This window comes from Crotalus tigris, unplaced genomic scaffold, assembly GCF_016545835.1.
Source record: "Crotalus tigris isolate CLP2741 ecotype Arizona unplaced genomic scaffold, ASM1654583v1 scf7180000018504.2861643, whole genome shotgun sequence".
Taxonomy (NCBI): domain Eukaryota; kingdom Metazoa; phylum Chordata; class Lepidosauria; order Squamata; family Viperidae; genus Crotalus; species Crotalus tigris.
In genome coordinates this window covers 1388053-1410591 of record NW_024097043.1, presented here as the reverse complement: position 1 = coordinate 1410591, position 22539 = coordinate 1388053, and the positions used below count along the sequence as shown (strand labels likewise).

The 22539-nt window shown below is 39.9% G+C and overlaps 1 protein-coding gene and 1 long non-coding RNA gene across 3 annotated transcripts in view; one reads left to right on the top strand and one right to left on the bottom strand.

The window, feature by feature from the left end:
* Window positions 1-14318, top strand: part of LOC120312449 (acyl-CoA (8-3)-desaturase-like) — a 26836-nt gene extending 12518 nt beyond the window's left edge. Inside the window, exons 6-12 of the mRNA XM_039353177.1 lie at window positions 1753-1813; window positions 4048-4124; window positions 4286-4383; window positions 5899-5995; window positions 6965-7044; window positions 9567-9692; window positions 13386-14318. Coding sequence (XP_039209111.1) covers window positions 1753-1813; window positions 4048-4124; window positions 4286-4383; window positions 5899-5995; window positions 6965-7044; window positions 9567-9692; window positions 13386-13437 — 591 coding nt within the window. The 3' untranslated portion in view covers window positions 13438-14318. The remainder of the gene's footprint in view (window positions 1-1752; window positions 1814-4047; window positions 4125-4285; window positions 4384-5898; window positions 5996-6964; window positions 7045-9566; window positions 9693-13385) is intronic.
* LOC120312450 lies at window positions 6807-22515 on the bottom strand. Of its 2 annotated transcripts, none has more exons than XR_005557900.1 (5): window positions 22373-22515; window positions 18554-18677; window positions 12489-12679; window positions 10904-11082; window positions 6807-7225 (listed from the first exon to the last, which is right to left on the bottom strand). It is a non-coding gene; the product is annotated as an uncharacterized LOC120312450 (long non-coding RNA). The 2 variants fall into 2 exon arrangements; XR_005557899.1 differs by having other exon boundaries at window positions 12583-12679; window positions 22373-22513.
* Window positions 22516-22539: the final 24 nt, after the last annotated feature.

The following is a 22539-nucleotide window of genomic DNA, read 5'->3' as shown; positions in this document are numbered from 1 at the left end:
CCCCCCCACTACTATTTTTCTAGGATGGTCGTGTACCACCCGCCAGGTGCCAATGTACCACAGGTGGTACCCGTACCACTGGTTGAAAAGCCCTGATCTAGAGAATGTAGACAGAGAGAAGTTTTCTCCTTTTCTGAAAAGGTAAGATCAGCAGTCATTCTGTAAAGTTGTTTGAAAGGAAATTTAAAATAGACAAAAGGAAGCACTACTTTGAACAATGCATAATTAATTTGTGGAATTCCTACCACAAAACTGCACAGTGGCAGCTAGCAGCTTGATTTAAAAGGGAACTGATTACATTCATGGAAGACTAGTCTGTTAGTATTGAAGAGTCAATGTTATCACCCAGTTGGGGGTGGGGGGGCATACCAGGTGCAGTGGAACAACAGCAGTAACAGTTAGGTTTCCATGTGCTGTATGTTTTTATCCCCAAGTATGAATAGATTTGTTACTGTGGTTTCTAGTGTGTTGCCTTGAATAATTTCTAATTCTAATTTCTAATTATTGCCTTGAATAGTTTCTAATGTGTTGCCGTCATAATTTCCTTGATGACAACAGCAGTAGCAGCAGCAACAAAAACCTATTAAAGGATTCCAGTTCTTTTAGTGGCTAGATTATGGATGAAAGAATTCATACAAAGTCACACACAGTACCTTCTTTTAGGCTCATACTGATTTGATTACTTAGGTATGCAAGAGTAGTTTGAATTTTTTCTTTGCCTGGGGCATTCCTTTCATCCATTAAATTTTTTTGTTGGCCAGATTTCATAGAAGAACCTCACTGGTTGTTAGCTGTCACCTTATTTCCCATGATAAGCCTTATTAGAAATAAAGCAAAGTTGAAGTTTGTTGTGTGTTTCCCTTTTCTTCAAATGGTGAGGAGCACCAGGACAGTTTACTGGTTTTAGTTTCTTTTGGGTGAAAGAAACTAAAACCAGTAGTTTGGAGACTAATGACATCTTTGCAATGTTCTTTATGGAAATATACAGGCAAGGGACAAGAGAAAGGAAACAGGGTCTTAAACATGATAGAAAACAATTTCCTTCCTTAGTTTCATGTTTTACCCATCATGTGGGTTTAACTGATTCCACCCACAACCATATGTTATTCTCACTTCCTTCGAAACTGACAATTGCTTTCCCCTCTTTTTTCTTTCCTGCACATTCTTCCATCTTCTACATACCATCTACTGGGTGCCACATATATTTACTGATCTTGAGCTCCCAAGAAGATAGGGGAAGTTGCCAATGCAATTTTCTGGAGTTTTGTATGCTGCCTTCCTGCGAGACAACTTGCTAATCTGGTTGCTCCTTCCTTTTCCTGGCAGTGTGGCTTTGTTATACAGGCTGGGTGCAGAAACAGAGGATCACCTTCTCTTGTAGACTAAGAGATCATACCTTCTAGTATTCTCTACCCACCTTTACCTCTTCAGTCAGTGGTTTACTATATATTAGCAACTCCTAAAACATATAGCATGTGGATTTTTAAAATTGATGGCTTTACTGAAGAAACTGCAATTGCTTTTAGACTGGGTTCTAATCTTATTTGTGTTGTGCCAATGTATATGTACAGTCTTTTATAGGGAAGGGCTATGGAAATACTGGCGCTGCTAAGATAACTTTGACTCAAATAACCTTGGCACAAATGGTAGAGAATCATTGATGGACGTATGTTTGCCAGGACACGTTTGTGCATTTATCTGGTATGATTTGCTGAGTGCTGACTTGCTATGAACCTTTCTCCCCATTCACAGCTTGGCATAAAGAAAAAGAAGTTCATGCCATACAATCACCAACACAAATACTTCTTTCTCCGTGAGTATCATTTTCTTTCTGAGATATTCCTGTTCTTATTAAGGGCTCATAGGATAGCAAAAAACCAGAGATTTTTTTTTTTGTGTGGTGTGGTTTTGCTGCCATTGGTTGGAAGGAAGAGTGAAACCCTATTTGCCTGGGAAATGCGGGGATAACCGTTTCCTGTAAAAAAATGCCTTCTAGTTATATTCTAATTATATTCATGTCATGTATCATTAGAAGGATACTTTTTTGTGTGTACAATATTACTATAGCTGTTTCATGTCACTCTATTATAATCTCAAATGTCTACCCATTAAATTATATTTAACACTCTATGACAAACTGCACCACACCTGGCAAATGAAGCTTTGTATTCCAGGGTTAACACAGGCCTGGTCCACCTGACTCAACACTAATAATAATAATAATAATAATAAAGTTGGAAGGGACCTTGGATGTCATCTAGTCCAACCCTCTCTTCAGGCAGGAAACCCTATACCCATGGTGGCGAACCTATGGCACGTGCGCCACAGGTGGCACGCAGAGCCCTCTCTGTGGGCATGCATGCTGTCGCCCCAGTCCTAGGCCTTCAGCTGGGTTTTATAAAACCTTTTCGCTTTAGGCCTCTGCCATGTGCAAAAAAAGAGAGGTTCAATTGATCAATCAATTTCAACTTCTCGTGGGAAAAAAAAAGATCTCGCAGAGTTGGAATTGATTGAATGAACTTTTTAGTCCCACCCAGTCTGCCATTACCACCACAGCCACGCCCATCCAATGGGCCACGCCCATCCAGTTGGCCACACCCACCCAATGGGCCACACCCACCCAATGGGCCATGTCCACCCGGCACCCGATGATACATAAGTGGGTTTTGGGTTGCAGTTTGGGCACTTGGTCTCTAAAAGGTTCGCCATCACTGCCCTATACCATTTCAGACAAATGGCTGTCCAGTCTCTTCTTAAAAACTTCCAGTGTTGGAGCATTCACCGCTTCTGGAGGCAGGTTGTTCCACTGGTTAATTGTTCTAACTGTCAGGAAGTTTCTCCTTAGTTCTAGGTAGCTTCTCTCATTGATTAGTTTCTATCCATTGCTTCTTGTCCTGCCTTCAAGCACTTTGGAAAATAGCTTGACTCCCTCTTCTTTGTGGCAGCCCCTGATACTATCTGTATCCCCTTTTAATAATTGAAAATATGGTGGATGTAGATGCATATGACGATGGAACTGAGCCACAATGAACCAAATGGGATCTTCATGGTTACAGGAGCTGTAGTGGCACAGTGACTAGAATGCAGTATTGCAGGCTAACTCTGCCTACAGCCAGGAGTTTAATCCTGACCTGCTCAAGGTTGATTCAGCCTTCCATCCTTTTGAGGTTGGTAAAATAGAATCCAGATTGTTGGGGGCAATATGATGACATTTGTAAACCACTCAGATGCACTGTGGAGTGCACTGTGTAATGCACTATGGAATGGAAAACAAGTCTAAGTTTCTATTGCTATTGCTACAGACATCCTACTTATTGTGGGGAAAATATTAACATTATTTTACATCTGTTGGGCATATGAGGCTCTGAGGTTTGATCCATTAAAACAATTCTTAGGTCTTCCTGATACTTAGAGCCAGTGAGTGAGTGTGTAATTCTTCTCTGGCTTGCAAGAAAATGAGACCACTATATCTGAATCTTGACAAAGTCCCCCCCCCCCTCAGTAGTAAGGAATAGAGAAAGATCATTAAATATACATAAAGAAGAATATTTGTAGCTCAGCACTGATGATGTTACTGTCAACGCTGCAAATACTGTATATTCTTGCTTTGACAATATGCAGAACTGTCTGGTATTTTTAGAGTTAATGCAGAGCATAAGAGAGAAAGAAAAAGGAAACCTCTGACCTTCACACTAATTGGATAATGTGATATATGACAGCTAATTTAGGGAGGGAACATACTAATAAATTAAATGCTCAGAGGAAGAGAATTTAGATCTTAGCATAAAAAGCCTCCATTATGCCTGTGCCTGACATTTTGTAACAATAAAAGACTTTTAGGAAAATAAATGCCTGGAAGTTCTTTGAAGTGTTTCATTAGCCTGAACCATAACAGTTACCTAGTTTGAATGATGAAACGTCTGCAAGGAAACAACAAAGCTTAGCAAGCACCAAGGACCCCCCCTTTTTTTTAATCCTGAGCTACAAATAGTCTACTTTGCTTTGAGTTGATTTTACTTAGACATTTATCTTTGTATTCTTCCTTAGTTGGTCCACCAGCTCTGGTGCCTTTATATTTGCAGTGGTATGTTTTCTACTTCGTTGTTCAGCGCAAAAAATGGGTGGTAAGTAGTATTTCCACTATGGTTCCAAAAGGAGGTTGCATTTTCATTGTGGCATAATAAAGGGGGCCACAGAAAAAATGTAGGTGGGTTTTTAGGATTCAGTATCTTGGTATGGGATTATAGCATACTATTTGATAGAAATTTCTGTTTTTTTGTGGCAGGATTTGGCTTGGATGGTAACCTTCTATCTTCGATTCTTCATAACATACTCATTTCTACTAGATCTCAAGAGCCTCTTGTGTCTCTTTCTCCTGCTCAGGTGAGTTCCATTTGATCCCACACTTTTCCTGATTTCTTTGGATTGTCATGCCATGTCCTTGTAGGCTTTCTGCCTGATGCAGCCACTTGTATCGGCTTTCAAGTTCTGCAATTCCCAAGACATTCTTAGAGTTGATTTTCACATGGTTGGGAGGACACCAATCGGGGCAAATTGAATAAACACATACATCAATATTCAGAGCCAAAACCAGAATTTTGCTTTCTCTCTTGCTTGAGTGCTCTGGTTCAGACCAGGAATGGAATGCTTCAGCCTTCTCTGAGAAGATGTTGTGGGATGGAGCATGTTCATGTACAATGCCTTTTTGCATCTATGGATGCATTGTGTCTTCTCAGGGGTGCTTTTCAGCAGATGGCAACATCTGTTCAACCTTAGTTGATCTTGGAATGATTCCAAGCAGCTTTGGCCATGGTTATAGTACTACCCTCTGGACGTTTCAGGATTGTTGGTTAAACCTGGAAGTTTTTAAATCTTCCCGGAAGAAGACAAATCCCTTCTATCACATTGCCAAGATATGGCATGTATACACTCATCTAGAGTTGAACTCAACAAGAATATGTCTTTTGCTTTCTTTTTCTTTTAATCAGACTTAGGATCAGGGCTTTCTCTTCACATCTTCCCAGCCATTATACTGACATTTTCTCAGTGGAAAACAAATACTAAATAGGCTACACTCTGAATCTATTTTTTTTACCATGAAGGTTGTTGGATGACGTGCCATCAAGTGGTTTTTGACCCTTAGTGACAACATAGATAGATGTTCTCCATGAGAATAGAGATTAATCTGCTCTAATTCACAGGGAAATCTACAACTCCATAATTGGAATTCTTCCTCTCCCATAAAAAAGGGAACCAATTTGGTGTAATGATTAAGGTGCTGTTCTAGAGACTGTGAGTTCCAGGTCCCCCTTACACATGAAAGGCAGCTGGGTGACGTTGGGCCAATCACTTTCTCTCAGCCCAACTCACTTTTCAGGGTTAATATTGTGGGAAAAATGAGAGGAGAAACTTCATATACAACAGTGTTTCCCAACCTTGGCAACTTTAAGATGTGTGGACTTCAACTCCCAGAATTCCCCAGCCAGTTGAAGTCCACACATCTTAAAGTTGCCAAGGTTGAGAAACACTGATATACACCATTCTGAGTTATACACAATAAAGATGGGAAATTATTGTTAGGGTTATTGTTAGCTGTTAACAATAAACATTGTTGTTATAATTATTATTAATAATAATAGAAGTTCTTACTATGCCACAGTTACTCTGATTAATCATGATCATGAATTCTTCAGTACCTCTTTTTTTTTTTTGCTAGGTTAGTTTGTTTTTGTTTAATTTTCATATTTGGTTAGTTTGTTTTTGTTTAATTTTCTTCTCGTTACATTTTCCCCTAATTCTGCCCCTCTCCTGGTGCTTCTCTGCTACTTCCAAACTGCTTTATTTGTACTTTTGTGTAGGCTGCAAAAATTGTAATCTGCCTTTATTTTTGTTGTGTAGAGTCATAGAAAGTCACTGGTTTGTCTGGGTGACACAAATGAACCACATCCCAATGACCATTGATTATGATAAGAACATGGACTGGCTTTCAATGCAGGTGAGATGCACAATCTCCCCAACCCTTACTTCAGGTGACATATCTGTTCATATATAAATGCAGTATAATAGATGGGGTGGAAGAAGGCAAAAGGGAAAAATGACATTCTCTTTCTGAGGAAGAAGTCTGGTGTGAGACAAGAATTGTCTGATCTCAAGCTTTGATAGTTTTTAGATATGAGGTATGATGAAATAGATTTTAGCCCTTAAAAATCCCCCTCTCCAAAAAAATATTTGGACATACAGGACAAGATCTGCCCCGGGAATAAAACACTCCACTAGACTAGTCAGGTATCTGCAGATCTTTGAAGGGCTTTTGGGGTTGAGATCTGGTTGAGATTTCCTGCTACTCTCTGAGATTACAAAGGTTGTATTAAGAAACATGGTTTATCATTTAAGGAATAGCCATATGTTTGTGGGGTTTATTTTTCCAGGGGCAGGATGATCAGACTCATTGCAGCCATAACCTAGAACTCATGTTGTTAATGCCACTGCTTCGTTGCTGGCTTTCTGCAGTTCAGATTGCAAGTGGGAAAGCATAATTGTTTTGTAATAGTCTTGATAGCATTCATGGGTGCAAATCAGGACAAAGTCCTGAGTCCATTATAAGCAGAATATTTATAAAGTGAACCATTACAATAACTCACTCATGACAGTGAGTTCTAAGGATATCAGTTTATGCCATCCAGAAAAGTAGAACCTAAGCCTAGCTCTAATTCAGGGCACAAACAAAATCAGGGTTCTAGAAAGTGGAGACAAATCTTAAAGTTGTGATCATTGTAGACAGCTTTCTGCTCATAAGAGACTCACCATGGAGTTCTCACGCTGTTTTTATTTTGATCCAAAGTATAAAACTCTCTTCTTGTTTAGAGTACAGATTGAGACAGCTGTGAGCATGGAAATGTCCAGCCTGAAATAAAATTAACTCATTCTTAGAGTTGGCTTATTCCTCTCTTTCTTCCCTTTTCAGCTCCAGGCAACATGCAATGTAAACCAGTCTTTATTCAACGACTGGTTTACAGGGCACCTCAACTTCCAAATTGAGCATCAGTAAGTACATTTGCCTTAGGGGAAATGGAAATTTGGGGAGGAGTTTCAAATAACCCAGAGCCTGGAAAATAAAGGGGATATTGCTTGATAATTGTGTTTGTTACATCTTCCACTGTTGTTCACACCGTATTTGTCTTCTGAAGTTTCACATATCAGCCTTTCTGAAGTTTCACATAGGATCCTGAATGAAGAGGAACATAAGTGTTATGTAGATTAAAAATCTTCAATGAGATCTCCAAGGTTCCTTCAACCCCATTATTCTATGTTCTAATAAATCATCCGAATCATTCCAAGGAATATCAGTTTGACTTTCACATCTTTCATCATTGCCTCACCTAGAACAAATTTCCTCTACCCTCTTTTCTGAGAACTTAACCTGAATCCTTCTACTTTCTCCCACAAAGCCTGTTCTTTGTTCTTTAGCCCTTAAGCTTCTTGCCCCTTTGCCTGCTTATTCTCCAAATGTTCATCCTTATTTTTTCTTGAGGAAATCAAACTGCCTCTCCCCCCTCTTTCATTCCTCCTGATATCCCAGATCTAATATCAAAACCAATTTACTCTCAACAAAACCTCATACTTTAATGGGGCAATACTTTCTATCTGTCCTTCTCCTCTCTGGCCAGGTATGCCTTCCATCAACATGGTCTTTCCTCACCCTTTCTTGCTCTTAATAATAATAATACTAATAATGATAAAGTTGGAAGGGACCTTGGAGGTCATCTAATCCAACCCTCTGCTCAGGCAGGAAACCCTATACCATTTCAGACAAATGGCTGTACAGTTTCTTCTTAAAAACGTCCAGTGTTGACGCATTCACCGCTTCTGGAGGCAGGTTGTTCCACTGGTTAATTGTTCTAACTGTCAGGAAGTTTCTCCTTAGTTCTAGGTTGCTTCTCTCTTTGGTTAGTTTCCACCCGTTGCTTCTTGTCCTGCCTTCAGGCGCTTTGGAAAATAGCTTGACTCCCTCTTCTTTATGTCAGCCCCTGAGATATTGGAATACTGCTATCATGTCCCCCCTCATCCTTCTCTTCATTAAACTAGACATACCCAATTCCAGCAACCGTTCCTTATATGTTTTAGCTTCCAGTCCCCTAATCATCTTTGTTGCTCTTCTCTGTACTCTTTCTAGAGTTCAGCATCTTTTTTACATCATGGTGACCAAAACTGGATGCAGTATTCCAAGTGTGGCCTTACCAAGGCATTGTAAAGTGGTATTAACACTTCACATAATCTTGATTCTATCCTTCTGTTAATGCAGCCTTTTTGGCAGCTGCAGCACACTGCTAGCTTATATTTTAAGTAATTGTCCAGTAGGACTCTGAGATCCCTCTCACGGTTATTACTGTTGAGTAAGGTACCCCCCATACTATACATGTACATTTGGTTTTTCTTGCCTAAATGTAGAAGCTTACTTTTTTCACCATTGAATTTCATTTTGTTAGATAGCTCCTCAGGTTTTAAAATAGTGTGAGTGGCTGGCCTATAAAGGCTGTATATGACTCAGTCAGTTGACATCCAGACTTGCCAGGCTCCTAGAGATAACATGGCTATAAATCACATTTTTTCTATTGCAGGAGTTTATAACAGAAATTTAATTATTTTTCATTGAGAGAAAGCAGTTCAGGACTTTTCTGCATTATAGCAAATTGTTCATGCAGATCAGCCGTCATAATTTATAACCACTCAGATTTTGAATATTTCACACTCTCTTGCCATCCACCCTTTTTGTCAAGGAGACTTGGATTTCCTCTAACTCTCCTTGTGTCAATGATAGATTCTTGTTCTATTCTCCTCCTTCTAGGCCTCCCATTCAGATAGTTCGATCTTTCAGCCACTGAACCCTGACAAGACCCATTACAATAACCTGTGAAGATGGTCAAGGGAAAAAGATGGCGAGACATAACCATAGCAGAAAAACTCAGTATGCAGGCAGTCTTAGATATGTTTCTGCCTGTTTTCCTTAAGAACTCAATCAAGCTAGGCAAGAGATGCCAGAACTATGCTTAGGTGCTTCTTCTAAACCAGTGGTTCTCAACCTTTTTAATGCCGCGACCCCCCCCAACCGGTTGTAAGTCGAGGACTACTCAACCGGTCGTAAGTCGAGGACTACTCAACTGTGCAGCACCGTTTGCAGAATGGGACTTTTGGTGGGCTCAGCAGGGCAGAGACAGCCTGGACAATTCCTATTGGCTTTTGAAAGCCAATAGAATTAGACTCTATTCAAGAGAGTCTGTTCTACTGGCTTTCAAAAGCCAATAGAATAAAAGGGAGTAGCACAGCTAAGGAAAAGGGAAAAAAAATGGTGGACTGTGTTGTTTGGCGACCCCCGTGAAATGGTCGTTCGACCCCAAATGGGGTACTGACCCACAGGTTGAGAACCACTGTTCTAAACCTTTCTGTTCAGCTCCTTTGGGAAGAGGTTGTTGGGCTTGAAGGCCTGCCTATCTCATAGTTAATAAGAAGGGGAGCACTAAACTGCACAACATCTTACGGTCTCTCTCTCTCTCTCTTCTTTCATGTAGCCTTTTTCCCACCATGCCTCGACATAACTACTGGAAAGTGACCCACTTGGTGAAATCCATTTGTGCAAAGCATGGTATCCAATATCAGTCTAAGCCTTTGCTCACAGCCTTTGCAGATGTTGTATGGTAAGCATTGGCTCTTGTAAGAAGGTTGAACCTTTGTTGCCCCAAAGGTGGTTTTCCAAAAGGCAACTGGAGTTACTTGTTTTTTTCTTTGAAAATGTTTCGCTTCTCATCCAGCTTCTTTAGCTTCTTAGATGAAAGTGAAACGTTTTCAAAGAAAAAAAATCCAAGGAAATCCAGTTGCCTTTTGGAAAAGCACCTTTGGGACAACCATAACCTGGGTGACAGAGAATCTCCACAGATATTTGTTGGAAAAGCAATTTCGCTCATGGAAAGTGTAAGGAAGATAATTTGACAGAAATATGTAAGAACTATTAGCTAGACAAAGGAGGTTGAAATGAAATAATCTTCAGAATCAGCTCAGGCAAAGGTCGCCCTGATTAACTGAACTATAAAGAAGAGGAACAGGAGGAAGTACATTGACTAATGACCATAATGTAGCCTGCTCATCACAATTATAAGTCATAACAGTCATAAAACAGGTCGATCAAAGATCTAGAAATGTCCTGTGTGGCCTGGCATTTATGCAATAATGGTAAGATGAGGCTACAGATGTCTCTGTAATACGGGCACTGGAAAAGCACCTGTTCTATTGTTTCAGTGTGTCCAGGAGCCTGGTCTCACTGGGTAAGGAATCTTCCTGTATCAGCCTTCATGGAGAGCTGAGGGGAGGGCATGACATCATGCCAGAGTAAAGGCCCTCCAGTGTTTAGATACGATAAGTATAGTTTATTGATTGATTGATATTTATTTATTAAATAAATAAGTTGACTCTGGATGGCTTACAGTGTTAAAAAGAGTAAAACAATACAGAAACATATCTATAAAAATAAAACTATAAAAATACAAACTATCAGCTATAATTAAAAGATGGGAGGGAGGGAGTAGGATGAGCAGGATGGTAGGGTGGGGGTGGTGGAATGTGTTATTAATCTATCAGCCACCTGTAGTGTGAGAGTCCCCCATTGGCTAAGCATGCCAAGGGAAGGCAATGTATCTGTTGTCCGAGCTAGATGCAATTAGTGCTCTGTGTCTGCTACACATAGAAGAATCCTGGGTAGCAAAATATGGATCACTGGCAATCAAGAATCATAACTTTTTAGCAGAAGTGTCCTTTGGCTTGTTTAAGGAAAGAAAAGGTGAGGTGTGCTGTTCCTTTTGTGCTTCTGGTTCTCTTAAAGTCCCCTCAGATTGGGAAGCAGGTGAGAGCATACCTTTCTGTGAAGATACTGCTTGTCTGGAGTTTATTTTGCTTCCAAGACAGATTCTTTTGGCATCAGCTACTTGAAGTTGTCTGGATTCTTTGAATACTGCTGGTATGGAACTCTCAGTGGAATCAGTGCCAGAGTCACTTTCACTGTTATTGGTGAGGAAGTGTGCTGATAGCTTTTTCCTGCATGAGTCAAAAGAGAGAAAGGTTTAGATTAGAAGGTTAGCAGCTTAATAGGGCAGGTGTTGGTGCTGGACATCTATATTTCTACCAGCACTGAGTACAGTATGTGTCAGAATTGTTGTTTTGATGTCTGCTAGCTTTTGTCTTAGATTTCTCAAAATGTGTTCTGTATTTTTATAGATTTAACTTCCTACTTTAAAGTGTGCTTTGACATGGCTGGAAGATTTACTGACATGCAACTGCCTGCAGATTTACTGCTACTTACATTTTTATGGCTCTTATGACAGGATCAGGAGCCATTTGTTACTTTCCAGTAATGAGGTCACAGACTAACTTATTCTTAAAGACTCTGGCACTTTGGATGTGATGAGTCTGCCAAAAGATGGATTTCTAGGAGTTGTTTTTTTGTACTACACAGCAGTAGTTGGGCGCAATGACTGCTTCCAGATGCTCTGTTGATATTGTAGGACATACTGCCAAAATGCCAATGGGGCCAGCTTCTGCTGCCATTTTAACCCCCTGATTGTCACGGAGGATTTGCAATTCAAGCTGTCTGCCTTGACTGTAGTATGATTTAAATTTTATGCTATAAAGATTTCTGCAGACAAAAGGCAGACCACATGGAAAGGTTGAGTAATGTGATTGTGGGAAGTGTATGTGACTTGTTTCAGGAGGTTATCTTCCCTACTTCCCTGCTCTGGAGGGTACTCTGGCTGAAGCTTTGGAAGACTAGGAGCCTGACTTGCTCCTTAGGGATTAAGGAGATCTTGAAACTGTACATCTGTTACTCATATTTTGCATTGTCTCTGCGGTGGGGAGATAGTCAATCCTCATCTCTCTCCTTACTGGAATATTGGACCCCAGTATCATTACTGGGGCTGGTCCAGGTTCCTTTCTTCCTTCTGGATGGCGTTTTTAGGCCATAGGACTGAGTCAGAAGGGATAAGGATAGCCACAGATCAGGAGCTTATTACAGGAGCTGCTAGTCTGTCACCACCTTTGATTCTCCAATTGTCTTTGAGGAAGTCTTAGAGTTCTGAGATTGCACTGGTAGGGGTAGCATATAGAAAGGAAATGCCAGTGAATGGCATGCAAATTGATGTAAGCACATGAGAAATCTCATATGATTATTTGGTTCCCACAAGTCACAAACAAATATGTGAACTGAATCTATTGAAAATTATAGCCTTATATTCTGGTTTCTCTTCAGATCATATACATCTTTCCCCTTTTACTATTGAAAATTATAGTCTCAAAATGTGATGAAAACACTGCCATGACTTATTCACTGAATGGTTTATTCAAACATGCAAGCCTCTATTTCATCATACAGATAGTTGTTGATTAATGACCACTCACTTAGCAAATGTTCAGAATTGTGATTGTGCTGAACGAATAGTACTTACAACCAGTCCTTGAAATTCTGAGCATCACAGCAACATCCCCCCTGCCAGATCATGTGACTGTGATTTGGGCATTTGGCAACCAGTTCACACTTACAACAGCATCTGATGGCCACATTATCATTCCCAGGAGGGAAGGTTGCAAGTCATTTCTGCTGCTTTTTTTCTGCTCCTTTTTTTTCCTGAGGAACCTGCTATATAGAGAAAGAGATCTCAGGGATCTTGTACTTTATAGCATGCATCTGCCCACAGTGTTCCCTGCACAAATTGTGTAGCAACCCCCTTCACCTGGCTGTGCTTGCATGGTGCCACAGCATCCCCTCCCTCACCCAGCCACACTTGCTTGCACAATGCAGCACTGTCTCCTCACTCACCTGGCTGCACTCCATAGCACTTGCTGGCCTGCCAGCCTGCTTGCAGGCTGCCTGAGACTTCGCTTCTTGGAAGCTGGCAGGAAATCGCAAGTTATAGTCATATGAGATCCTTGCTTAACGACTTGCAATCTTCACTTAACAATGCCAATGGGGACTGCAAGGAGTGTCATGGCTAAACAATGCATTTAGGTAATGTTGTGCTTTACGACCATATTGCTTAGTGACAGAAATTCTGATCTCAGTTGCTGTTGTAACTTGAGGACTACCTGTATATCATTTCATGATAAGTCTATGTACATGAATAAGCCCTGTGGTTTTCTCCAGCCGATAATACTGCCTTATTCCCTGTAATTTAATTCTCCCCAGTCCATGTTATTCCATTTTGGATGATCCTTACATTTCTTATACTACCATTCACATCTGTTCATTGGTGTATACCCCACATTTCCTTGCTCAATAATTAATGCTTCTTTGTGATATCATAGTGCCTGAGCTGGCTTTGTCTCTTTTCTACTCTTTCTTCTAGCTCTCTCAAGGAATCGGGGCAGCTGTGGTTGGATGCCTACTTGCACAAGTAGGAGCCAAACACCATCCCGTGGGGGACAGCTTCCCATCCTTGTCACCTCCACAATTGAAAAAAGCAAGCGTCTGGTTCAGTTGGGGAAGATTACCCTTGTGGGCAGAATTCTGAAACCTGGTGTTGCTGCTCCTAATGTTCTCCTGTTTTCCTTTTTAACTTGTGCATCTACCATCTCTCTTACCATCTGAAAATTTGTTCAAAAATGCATATTCTCCAGCCTTCAGGACCAGAAAGCAATACCAGGAAAGGCCTTCGCTGCCACTTCGCTAAACTTGGTGTTTAGCAAAACAACAACAACAACAACAACAACAACACAGCCTTAATTGCCTATTCCTTACAAGAACCTATTTTGTGGAAGCAGTTGAAAGAAGAGAACCTGGAAAGAGAAATTCAGGAACTGGGAATAGAAACTCCTGGTAGGGGAGATTCGAGCCATAGCTTTAGCATTGGAGACTTTTGGAGAAGGAAGAAACAAAGGAGATTACAGGGGCCAAGAGCCTTGATTGAAATACAGCAGCATATGAAGGAAATAAATCAATGATTTATTTGAGCAGAAATCAGTCAGTTCCTGGATGTAATTCACTAGAGAATAGTTAGGCAAGGTTAATTATAGGGAGGAAAAGAGGATTGTCTTTTGTGCCACAACTCCCTGACATTCCTGGATGTACTTTACATAAAAGGATAAAAAACATAATATAATTATCCACATGCCTCTTCTATAAGTGTACAAGATAAGTTAGTGAAAGGAGACTAATGAATGTTGATGGACTTATTATTAATTATTAGTGCAAATAAATGCTGTTAGTTTTTGGGAAAATCTGTTATATTTTGGAGGTGCAAGAGGAGAATTAAAACAAATCTTTCGATATTGTTCATTTATTATGGCCACTTTTTATGCCTGAATTAAATTTTGTTTTCCAGAAGGGCTAAGTCTCTAAACCAGTGTTTCTCAACCTTGACAATTTTAAGGCATGTGGACTTCAACTCCCAGAATTCCACAGCCAGCAATGCTGGCTGTGGAATTCTGGGAATTGAAGTCCACATGCCTTAAAATTGTCAAGATTGAGAAACACTGCTCTAAACTTTTTGACCTGTTGACTTCAGCTCCCAGAATTCCTGAGCCAGTATGGCTACCAACCATCCCCAAAGTTGTGTGCTGCTTTTTGATCCTCATGCAAGTTGGCAAAGCCAAGTCTTCATGTTCTTCCTCAGAAAAATGGGCACCAATATCACCTCTGGGGGCAAAATGTTCCACAGGGTGGGGCAATGGCAGAGAAGACTGTCCTCCTAGATCCCAGCGTCAGATTTCTTTAACTGAAGGGATCCATAAGATACCCTCTCAGCATGACTAGATGGTATGGGCTGAGGTAATTGGGGCAAAACGGCTTCTCAGATAACTGGTCCCATGCCATGAATGGCTTTAAAGATAACAGTCCACACCTTGAACTGAAAGCAAACTGGCATCCAATGCAGTTCACACAGCAGAGGTGTTATAACACAGTCCTTGGGGCACCCAGAACAGCTCACTTGCCCACATTCTGCACCAGCTGCAGCTTCCAGATTCTCTTCAAGGATACATGTAGGGCACATTGTAGCGTAAGTTGATCGATGCTACTAAATGATCCATACTACTAAATGAACACAGATGAAAATATTGTTTCTGTTGTTAAATGGGTGGATTGTACTATGTTTTATTGCATACACTTTATATGGGCATTACACAGATTATCCAAAGTTATCCATGTAATACAATTGTCAATTACTTCGCTGCCTTGAAGCTAAACAAGAGCCAGGTATCTTCCCCAATTATTTTCCCATAATCATGCTAGGAATATTGTGTCCAGTTCTGGGTAATTCAATTTAAAAAGGACAATAAGAATTGAAGAGAAGGGCTACCAGGTTGGGGGAAGGATCAGGAAACCAAGCAATATGGGTAATGTGTAAAAGGAATTTCTGAGTATCTTCAGCCTAGAGAAAAGACAGCTTACAGAAGACGTGATAGCCCTCTTTTAAGTATTTGAAGGGCTGTTACATAGAAAAAGAGCGGACATGCCCTATTGCCCCAGAGACCAGAACCAGAATTGATAGGTTAAAATTACATGGAAGGAAGTTCAGACAAGCTATCAAGAAGAAGTTTTCCAACTGTGTAGACTTAGTCAATAGAAAGCTTGCTATATGAGATGGTGAGTTCTTCACTAGAAGTATTCAAATGAAGGATGAGATGCTCAGACATGTTCAAGTGGATTCTGTATAAGGATAGCTTCATTCTTTGCATTGCTTCCTGATATCCTCACTCAAATTGTTGGCAGATGTACTGGATCGTGCAGAAAGGTTTGGGTGGAGGGCCCCAGATTCTCATGAGGTATGAAAATTCTTGCTTACTTGACAGCTAAGTGTGAATTCCTGTGACATTAAATTGCTTTTATCTTGTGTTTTTACAGCTCATGCTCTAAGTCACATCACTAATTTATTCTGTGAATTTCAAAACAATTTTGAAATGTTTTTCAAAGTCATTGTTTAAATGTCTATCACATCTTCTACAAACTTGTTTGGAAAGGCCATTTAATTGCTACTTAGTTTTGAGCAATCTGTCACTGCTGTAATATAAATATTTTTTGTGTGCTAGCACTGCTGATTGCCAGCAAGCAAGATAGTTAATTGGGTGCCGTCACAGTCCAGAGATATGCAAACTCAGACAGATGTTTTAGAAGTGAAGAATCCTTTTTACCAATAGGATTTGTATAGTATTTGGGTGAATATTAGAGGGGAAAAAATGACATTTTATACATGTGTACTACAGGCCATCCATTCAAGCAAGCAAAGGAAATAGATGAACCTTTTGCTAATCAGTTAGTTGAAGGGCGTGGGAAATATGCCACTATAGTAATGGGGGACTTTAACTACCCTGACATCAATTGGGAAACAAACTCTGCAGTGAGATCAAACAGACTACTGAAAAATGAGATAATAAAGGCCCAAGCAAAAACAATACCACAGAGATAGAAAAACAAGAGATTCCAGATGAAACTAGCATGGTTATACAAAGAGCTTTCTGAAAAACTGAGGGATAAAAAGAGCAAGTATAAAAAATGGAAAGAGGGACTTCTAACTAGAACAGAATATTAGCAAACAGCCCATATCTGCAAGGATGGAATCAGGAAGGCTAAGGCTTAGAATAAGCTAAGACTTGCAATGAATGCTAAAAAATAACCAAAAAAGTTTCTTTCAATATGTAGGGAACAAGAAGAAAGTCAGGGAAATAATCAGCCCATTAATCGGAGAAGATGGCAAGAAGGTAACAGGTAGCAGGGAGAAAACAACTGCTGAATTCCTTCTCCCTATCTGTCTTTATGGAAAAGGAAAAATAGTACAACCTATCAAAACCATCACCAGATAGAACAGGAAGGCAGGTCAAAATAGATGAGGAATTTGTAAGAGAACACCAATCCACTTTGAATAAGTTGAGATTTCTGGGACCAGATGGTTTACAACCCAGGGTACTGAAGGAGCTGGCAGATGTGACCTTGAAACCAATGAATAGCAATAGTACTCAGCCTTATATTCCATTTCATAGTGCTTTAGAGCACTCTCTGAGTGATTTACAAATGTCAGCATATTGTCTCCAACAATCTGGCTCATTTTACTGACCTCAGAAGGATGGAAGACTGAGTCAACCTTGAGGATTTAACTCCTGGTTGTGGGCAGAGTTAACCTGCAATACTGCATTCTAACCACCGCACCACCACAGCTTATGAAAGAAATGAATCTGAGTGGATTGAAGGTGCCTCATCAAATCAAGCTAGGGGGAATTACTAACAGTGTTAAGATTCAGAAGGATCTTGACAGATTCAGCATTGGGCCCTATCCAACAAATGCAATTCAGTGGTGAGAAAAATAAGGTCCTGCACTTAGGCAGGAAAAACCAAATACACAGACAAGAATAGGCAGTACCTCTGAGAGGAATCTAAGTGTCCTGGACTATTGTTTAATTATGAGTCAGCAGTGTGCTGCAGCTGCCAAAAAAGTAGTCCTAGGCTGCATCAACAGGGGGATAGCACTGAGATCATGAGAAGTGATAGTACCACTCTATACTGCACTAGTGAGGCCGTACTTGGAATACTACATGCAGTTTTGTTCACCACAATACAAAAAAGATGCTGAGGCTCTAGAAAGAGTGCAGAAAAGAACAACAAATATAAAGGGTCTGGAGGCTAAATCGTATGATGAATGGCTAAGGGAACTAGGTAAATTTAGCCTTTGCTGTTATGCTTTTAAAACAGGGGTGTCAAACTGCCGGCTTTTTAACACCTTATCACGTTCTCCCATCTGAGTCTTCACTTCTGTAATATTTCATGTCATATCCTGACTTTGTTTCGCCAGATCTGCTATTCTTACATTCATATTATTCATTTTATCTTTTATATGCTTCAAATCCTTCTTTATATTTGTCTTCATTTCTTTTATATTTATCTTCATTTCTCTTAACTCTTGTAAGAGAATGTCAAGTTTACCTGGTTGAGTCAGTGACTTCTCAGGTGATTTTTTTTCCTCACATCCATTTCTAAGGCTTTTTCCACTTGAATCAGACATAAATCTGAAGATCTAAGGCCTGCTTTGGGTCTTTGCCAAATACTTTCTGCACTTTGACTGTGTTTTGACATCCAACCACCAAAAAGAGTTCTTAACCTTCTAAGACTTTTTACACAGTCTATAGTCCATACACATCACTTCCTCCCTTTATCTTGTCCTTATCAACTTATCTCCATGAAAGCAGCATAATGAGAGTAAATAAATCCAAAGGCAGCAGTTATCTTTATTATACATGCCTTATCAAGGCTCTGTCTTAAAGTTATTTAATACTTTCACTTTTTCCAGATCTCAACATTCAACTTATAAATCAGCTATTATTTCTTCAACTATACTCCTTTAAACTCTCTCCAAATTCTTTCTCCTATCAGTCTTCAATCGTAGGGCCCCTCCTCTCCCCATCAGCCTTCAAAAGCCTCTCAAGTCTCTTAGCCAAACATCCAAATTCAAAGCTTCTCTGGGAGAATGTCCAAAACCGAATCAAATACAATCCAAACTTCAGGAGAAAAGCAAGGGAAGTAACTCACGTTTCATAATTTCTTAAATTTTCATAGTCCTTAATTGGGTGTTACATTTTCTAATCAATTCTCTGTGATGGCCCGGAGGAGGCAGAAATTCAGGTCCATCATTTATCCGAGCTAGCTTCGCCCCCTGGAAATGAAATGTTTTCAATGAAAAAAAACCCAAGAAAGTTCAGTTGCCTTTTAGAAAAGTGTGCCTTTAAGACAGTGTTTCTCAACCTTGACAATTTTAAGGCATGTGGACTTCAACTCCCAGAATTCCACAGCCAGCAATGCTGGCTGTGGAATTCTGGGAGTTGAAGTCCACATGCCTTAAAATTGTCAAGGTTGAGAAACACTGCTTTAAGACAACCATGGCCTGGATGATTGAGAATCTCCATAGACATACACACAGACAATGGCACTGAAATAACATATGCTCACAAAGAATAAGCACAGACCAGGTTGTCTCAAAGTGCTTTTTCAAGAGGCAACTGAACTTTCCAAAGTCCAATTGCCTCTTGAAAAAGCACCTTTGAGACAATAATGACCATGGATGACTGAGAATTTCCATAAACAAAGATCAGGTTGCTTCCTGAAGAATTTATAAGCTAAATTCTACACTATGGCAATAATGGAGAAAGGCAATAATAGGAAGAAAAAAAAAGTAAGACACAATAGGGTCTTTCTGTGCTGATTTATTAATTATTAGAGAGTGTAGTAATATTTAGCTGTCCTTGATTGATTTGATGAGGCAAACATGCTCAGAACTAGTTAGTAGTTGGAGAGGAATTACCTGGGAATCCCAGGGTTATAGACTGAGATGTCCCTTCATACACACCCCAAATCAGAAATAGACAACAGCAAGTAACCTCTGTATGATTGCCAAACTGGACCTGAACCCATCTTTTTTCTAATCAAAGAAATCAATTTAGCCATTTCAGAAAGTTTCATCATCTTTATCAACCATTTCTCCATTGTGGATAGCGTTGAATATTTCCATCTTTGTGCATGCAATAATCTTACTGCAACTATCATATATGAAAATAAAGATCCATAACTTTTTTCAATTGTTTGCCCATCAATCCCAAAAGAAAAACCTCTGGTTTCAATTGTATATTAATCTTTAAAATCTTCTGAATCAGTGCATGCATGTGAATCTAGAATTTTCTAAACAAGTCCAAAACACGACAAAATATTTCTTCTTGTTGTTCACATTTCCAGTATAAATTTCAAGTGCCTGTATATGTTCTAGATCAGTGGTTCTCAACCTGTGGGTCGTGACCCCATTTGGGGTCGAACGACCATTTCATGGGGGTCGCCAAACAACGCAGTCCGGCATTTTTTCCCCCCTTTTCCTTGGCTGTGCTACTCCCTTTTATTCTATTGGCTTTTGAAAGCCAATAGAATAGACTCTCTTGAATAGAGTCTAATTCTATTGGCTTTCAAAGCCAATAGGAATTGTCCAGGCTGTCTCTGCCCTGCTGAGCCCGCCAAAAGTCCCATTCTGCAAATGGTGCTGCACCAGTTGAGTAGTCCTCGACTTACAACCAGTTGAGTAGTCCTCGACTTACGACCGGTTCGGGGTCGCGGCATTAAAAAGGTTGAGAACCACTGTTCTAGATAATTTCTCTTGTGACATGTACCAATAGTACATCATTTTGTAAAAAAATTCTTTAAGGTTATAACATAGTGTAAATTTCAATACATATTTTCCCATAGTTCCCATTGTATATTAAAACCAAATTTTTAGCTCATAGTGTCATGCATTCTTTCACTTGTTCTTTTTCTGTTTTACATTTCAGTGAGATTGTATACATTTTAGCAACAACATGCTTATCATTTATACACAGTTCTGTTTTAAATTTAGCCTTACAATGTTCATAACCATAAATACTTTCTATTTTAAATCTGTCTAACAATTGTAAATAAGAGAACCGTTGACAACTATATACTTTTGCCCCTAGTTATTCTCTTGATTTTATTTACCAAACTTTCACCCCTGCCAGTGCTGCCCATATTCCTGCAAGCTGCTGCAGAAAGACAAAAGAGAAAGGGATTGATGGCAGTGAGAACATCTTCTCCAGGCAATCTCTTCTGTGCTCTTTCTGGCTGCAGCTTCTCCTGGATAAGCCAGTGCCCAAAAGGAGCCTCCCTCAGCTGTGAACTTATTTTTTTCTAGCTGGTAAGACAATGAGTTAATCCTTGCAAAGAATCAAGGTTTTGCTCTTTCCCAAAGATGTGACCAGACAACTTAGTGGCAATCAAAGACTGTATTCAAAGACTTGGTGCTCCAAAACATTAATGGATGGAGTGAAAGAAAAACGGTGCCTCTAAGCAGAAATGGAAATATTCTCACTTGAGCAGGGATATGGCTCACATGAGACATCCAGAGAAACCATATGGCTTCCATGCAGAAATAAGTAATTATGAGAAATAAAACAATAATAATTAGAAAGTACACTTTGAGAAAATACACATTTTTGATGTTTTTAAATAGGTTGTCTGGGACAAACTTGGTTATTTTCTTAAGGGTTTTCTATAAGGGCTGATTTCCAACCTATAAGAAAAGCTTTTCTGGCAAACCTCACTTGTCTCCAGACTTTCCTTTTTTCTTCTCTCTTTTCCTTTACAAACATCCCACTTATCTTCCAGTGGAAGACAGGTAAGAAAATGGGAGTAAGATACTCAGTAACCATTGCCTGTAAATGTCTCTTATTCAGGGAGGTATTTATTTAAGTATATGTCAAATGTTTAATGTCTCCTAATGCACAGAGAACCAATATTCCCAGGGATACTGGCACTGTGGAAATCCTGATGTCAGACTTTCATTCTCAAGCTAGAGCAGTGCACCCTCTCAACTCTTTACCAATAACAACCGATTGTTGGCTTATTGCCTATGAATCACCCATCTGCTGATGCCAAAAAGTTTTTTAGAGAAGGAAGCTTTGGGAAAGTTCATTGTGCATCAAGATTTAGAAACACCGATTGTTGATTATGTGCCATCAAATTGCTTTTGATTTCTGGGGAACACATAGATAGATTTTCTCCATGATCCCTCAAAAAGACTTTCAAGTCTTCTAGTGGTGCATTAATTCCCAATGAAATTGAGTCCATCCAACTCTTCTTCTCTTTCCTTCCAACTTTCCCAGAACTACAGCCTTTTCCAGAGAGTTAGGTCTTCATATAATGTGTCCAAAATAGAATAATTTGAGCCTGACCATTTGTGTCTCTAGGGAGAACTCAGGGTTGGTTGGTTTGATGATCCACTGGTTTCTGATTTAACAGATACTTCATTTATTGTTTTGTCTTTCCCTCTACCTTATTGCTGAAACTGTTTATACAATTTTAGCTTGACCTGCTGAAAAACTCTTAAACATGTAAAATTCTGTCACCATGCCATTTAATTGCATTTAGACTACAGCAAATTTTCATAGATCTTTCAGTATTTTCTGTTACAGCTTAGAAAAAACATCTCTTTCAAGTCCCATTAGCTGAGATACAGCTGTGGCCAACAACATTCGATCAGTTGTTCTGAAAAGTTTGTTTCTAGGCTTCCTTCCCCCCCCCCCCCAAAGCTACCAGTAAGATGTGTGTTTTGCCACTCTAATGCTTAAGCGAATAAAAGCTGTTTCAGATTGTGACAGTCTCCTTTCTGTGCAGCGAGTAGAAATTCTCAACCTGTGGTATTTCAGGGATGGAGAGAAAGCAGGCAGAGATGAATCAACAGTGACTCTGAATCCCACACCAGTCTGTTCTCCAAAATAAACAAATACTGGCAACAGCTGATTTCAATTTAATCGCTACCCGCTGGGGAAGGCAACATTTCAAAATACAATCACTCACCCCAACCGGCAGCCTGCTTCTCCTTTGTACTCGAAATTCCGAACATCCCAGGCTCGCCCGAGTTGGCTTTTGCGGCACTTCCCTCTCCGCGTTTGTTCTCCACGAGAGCAGCGCCAGTGAAACTCTGTTGGCCAATCAGAGACGGAGAAGGGGGGAATCTCAGGACC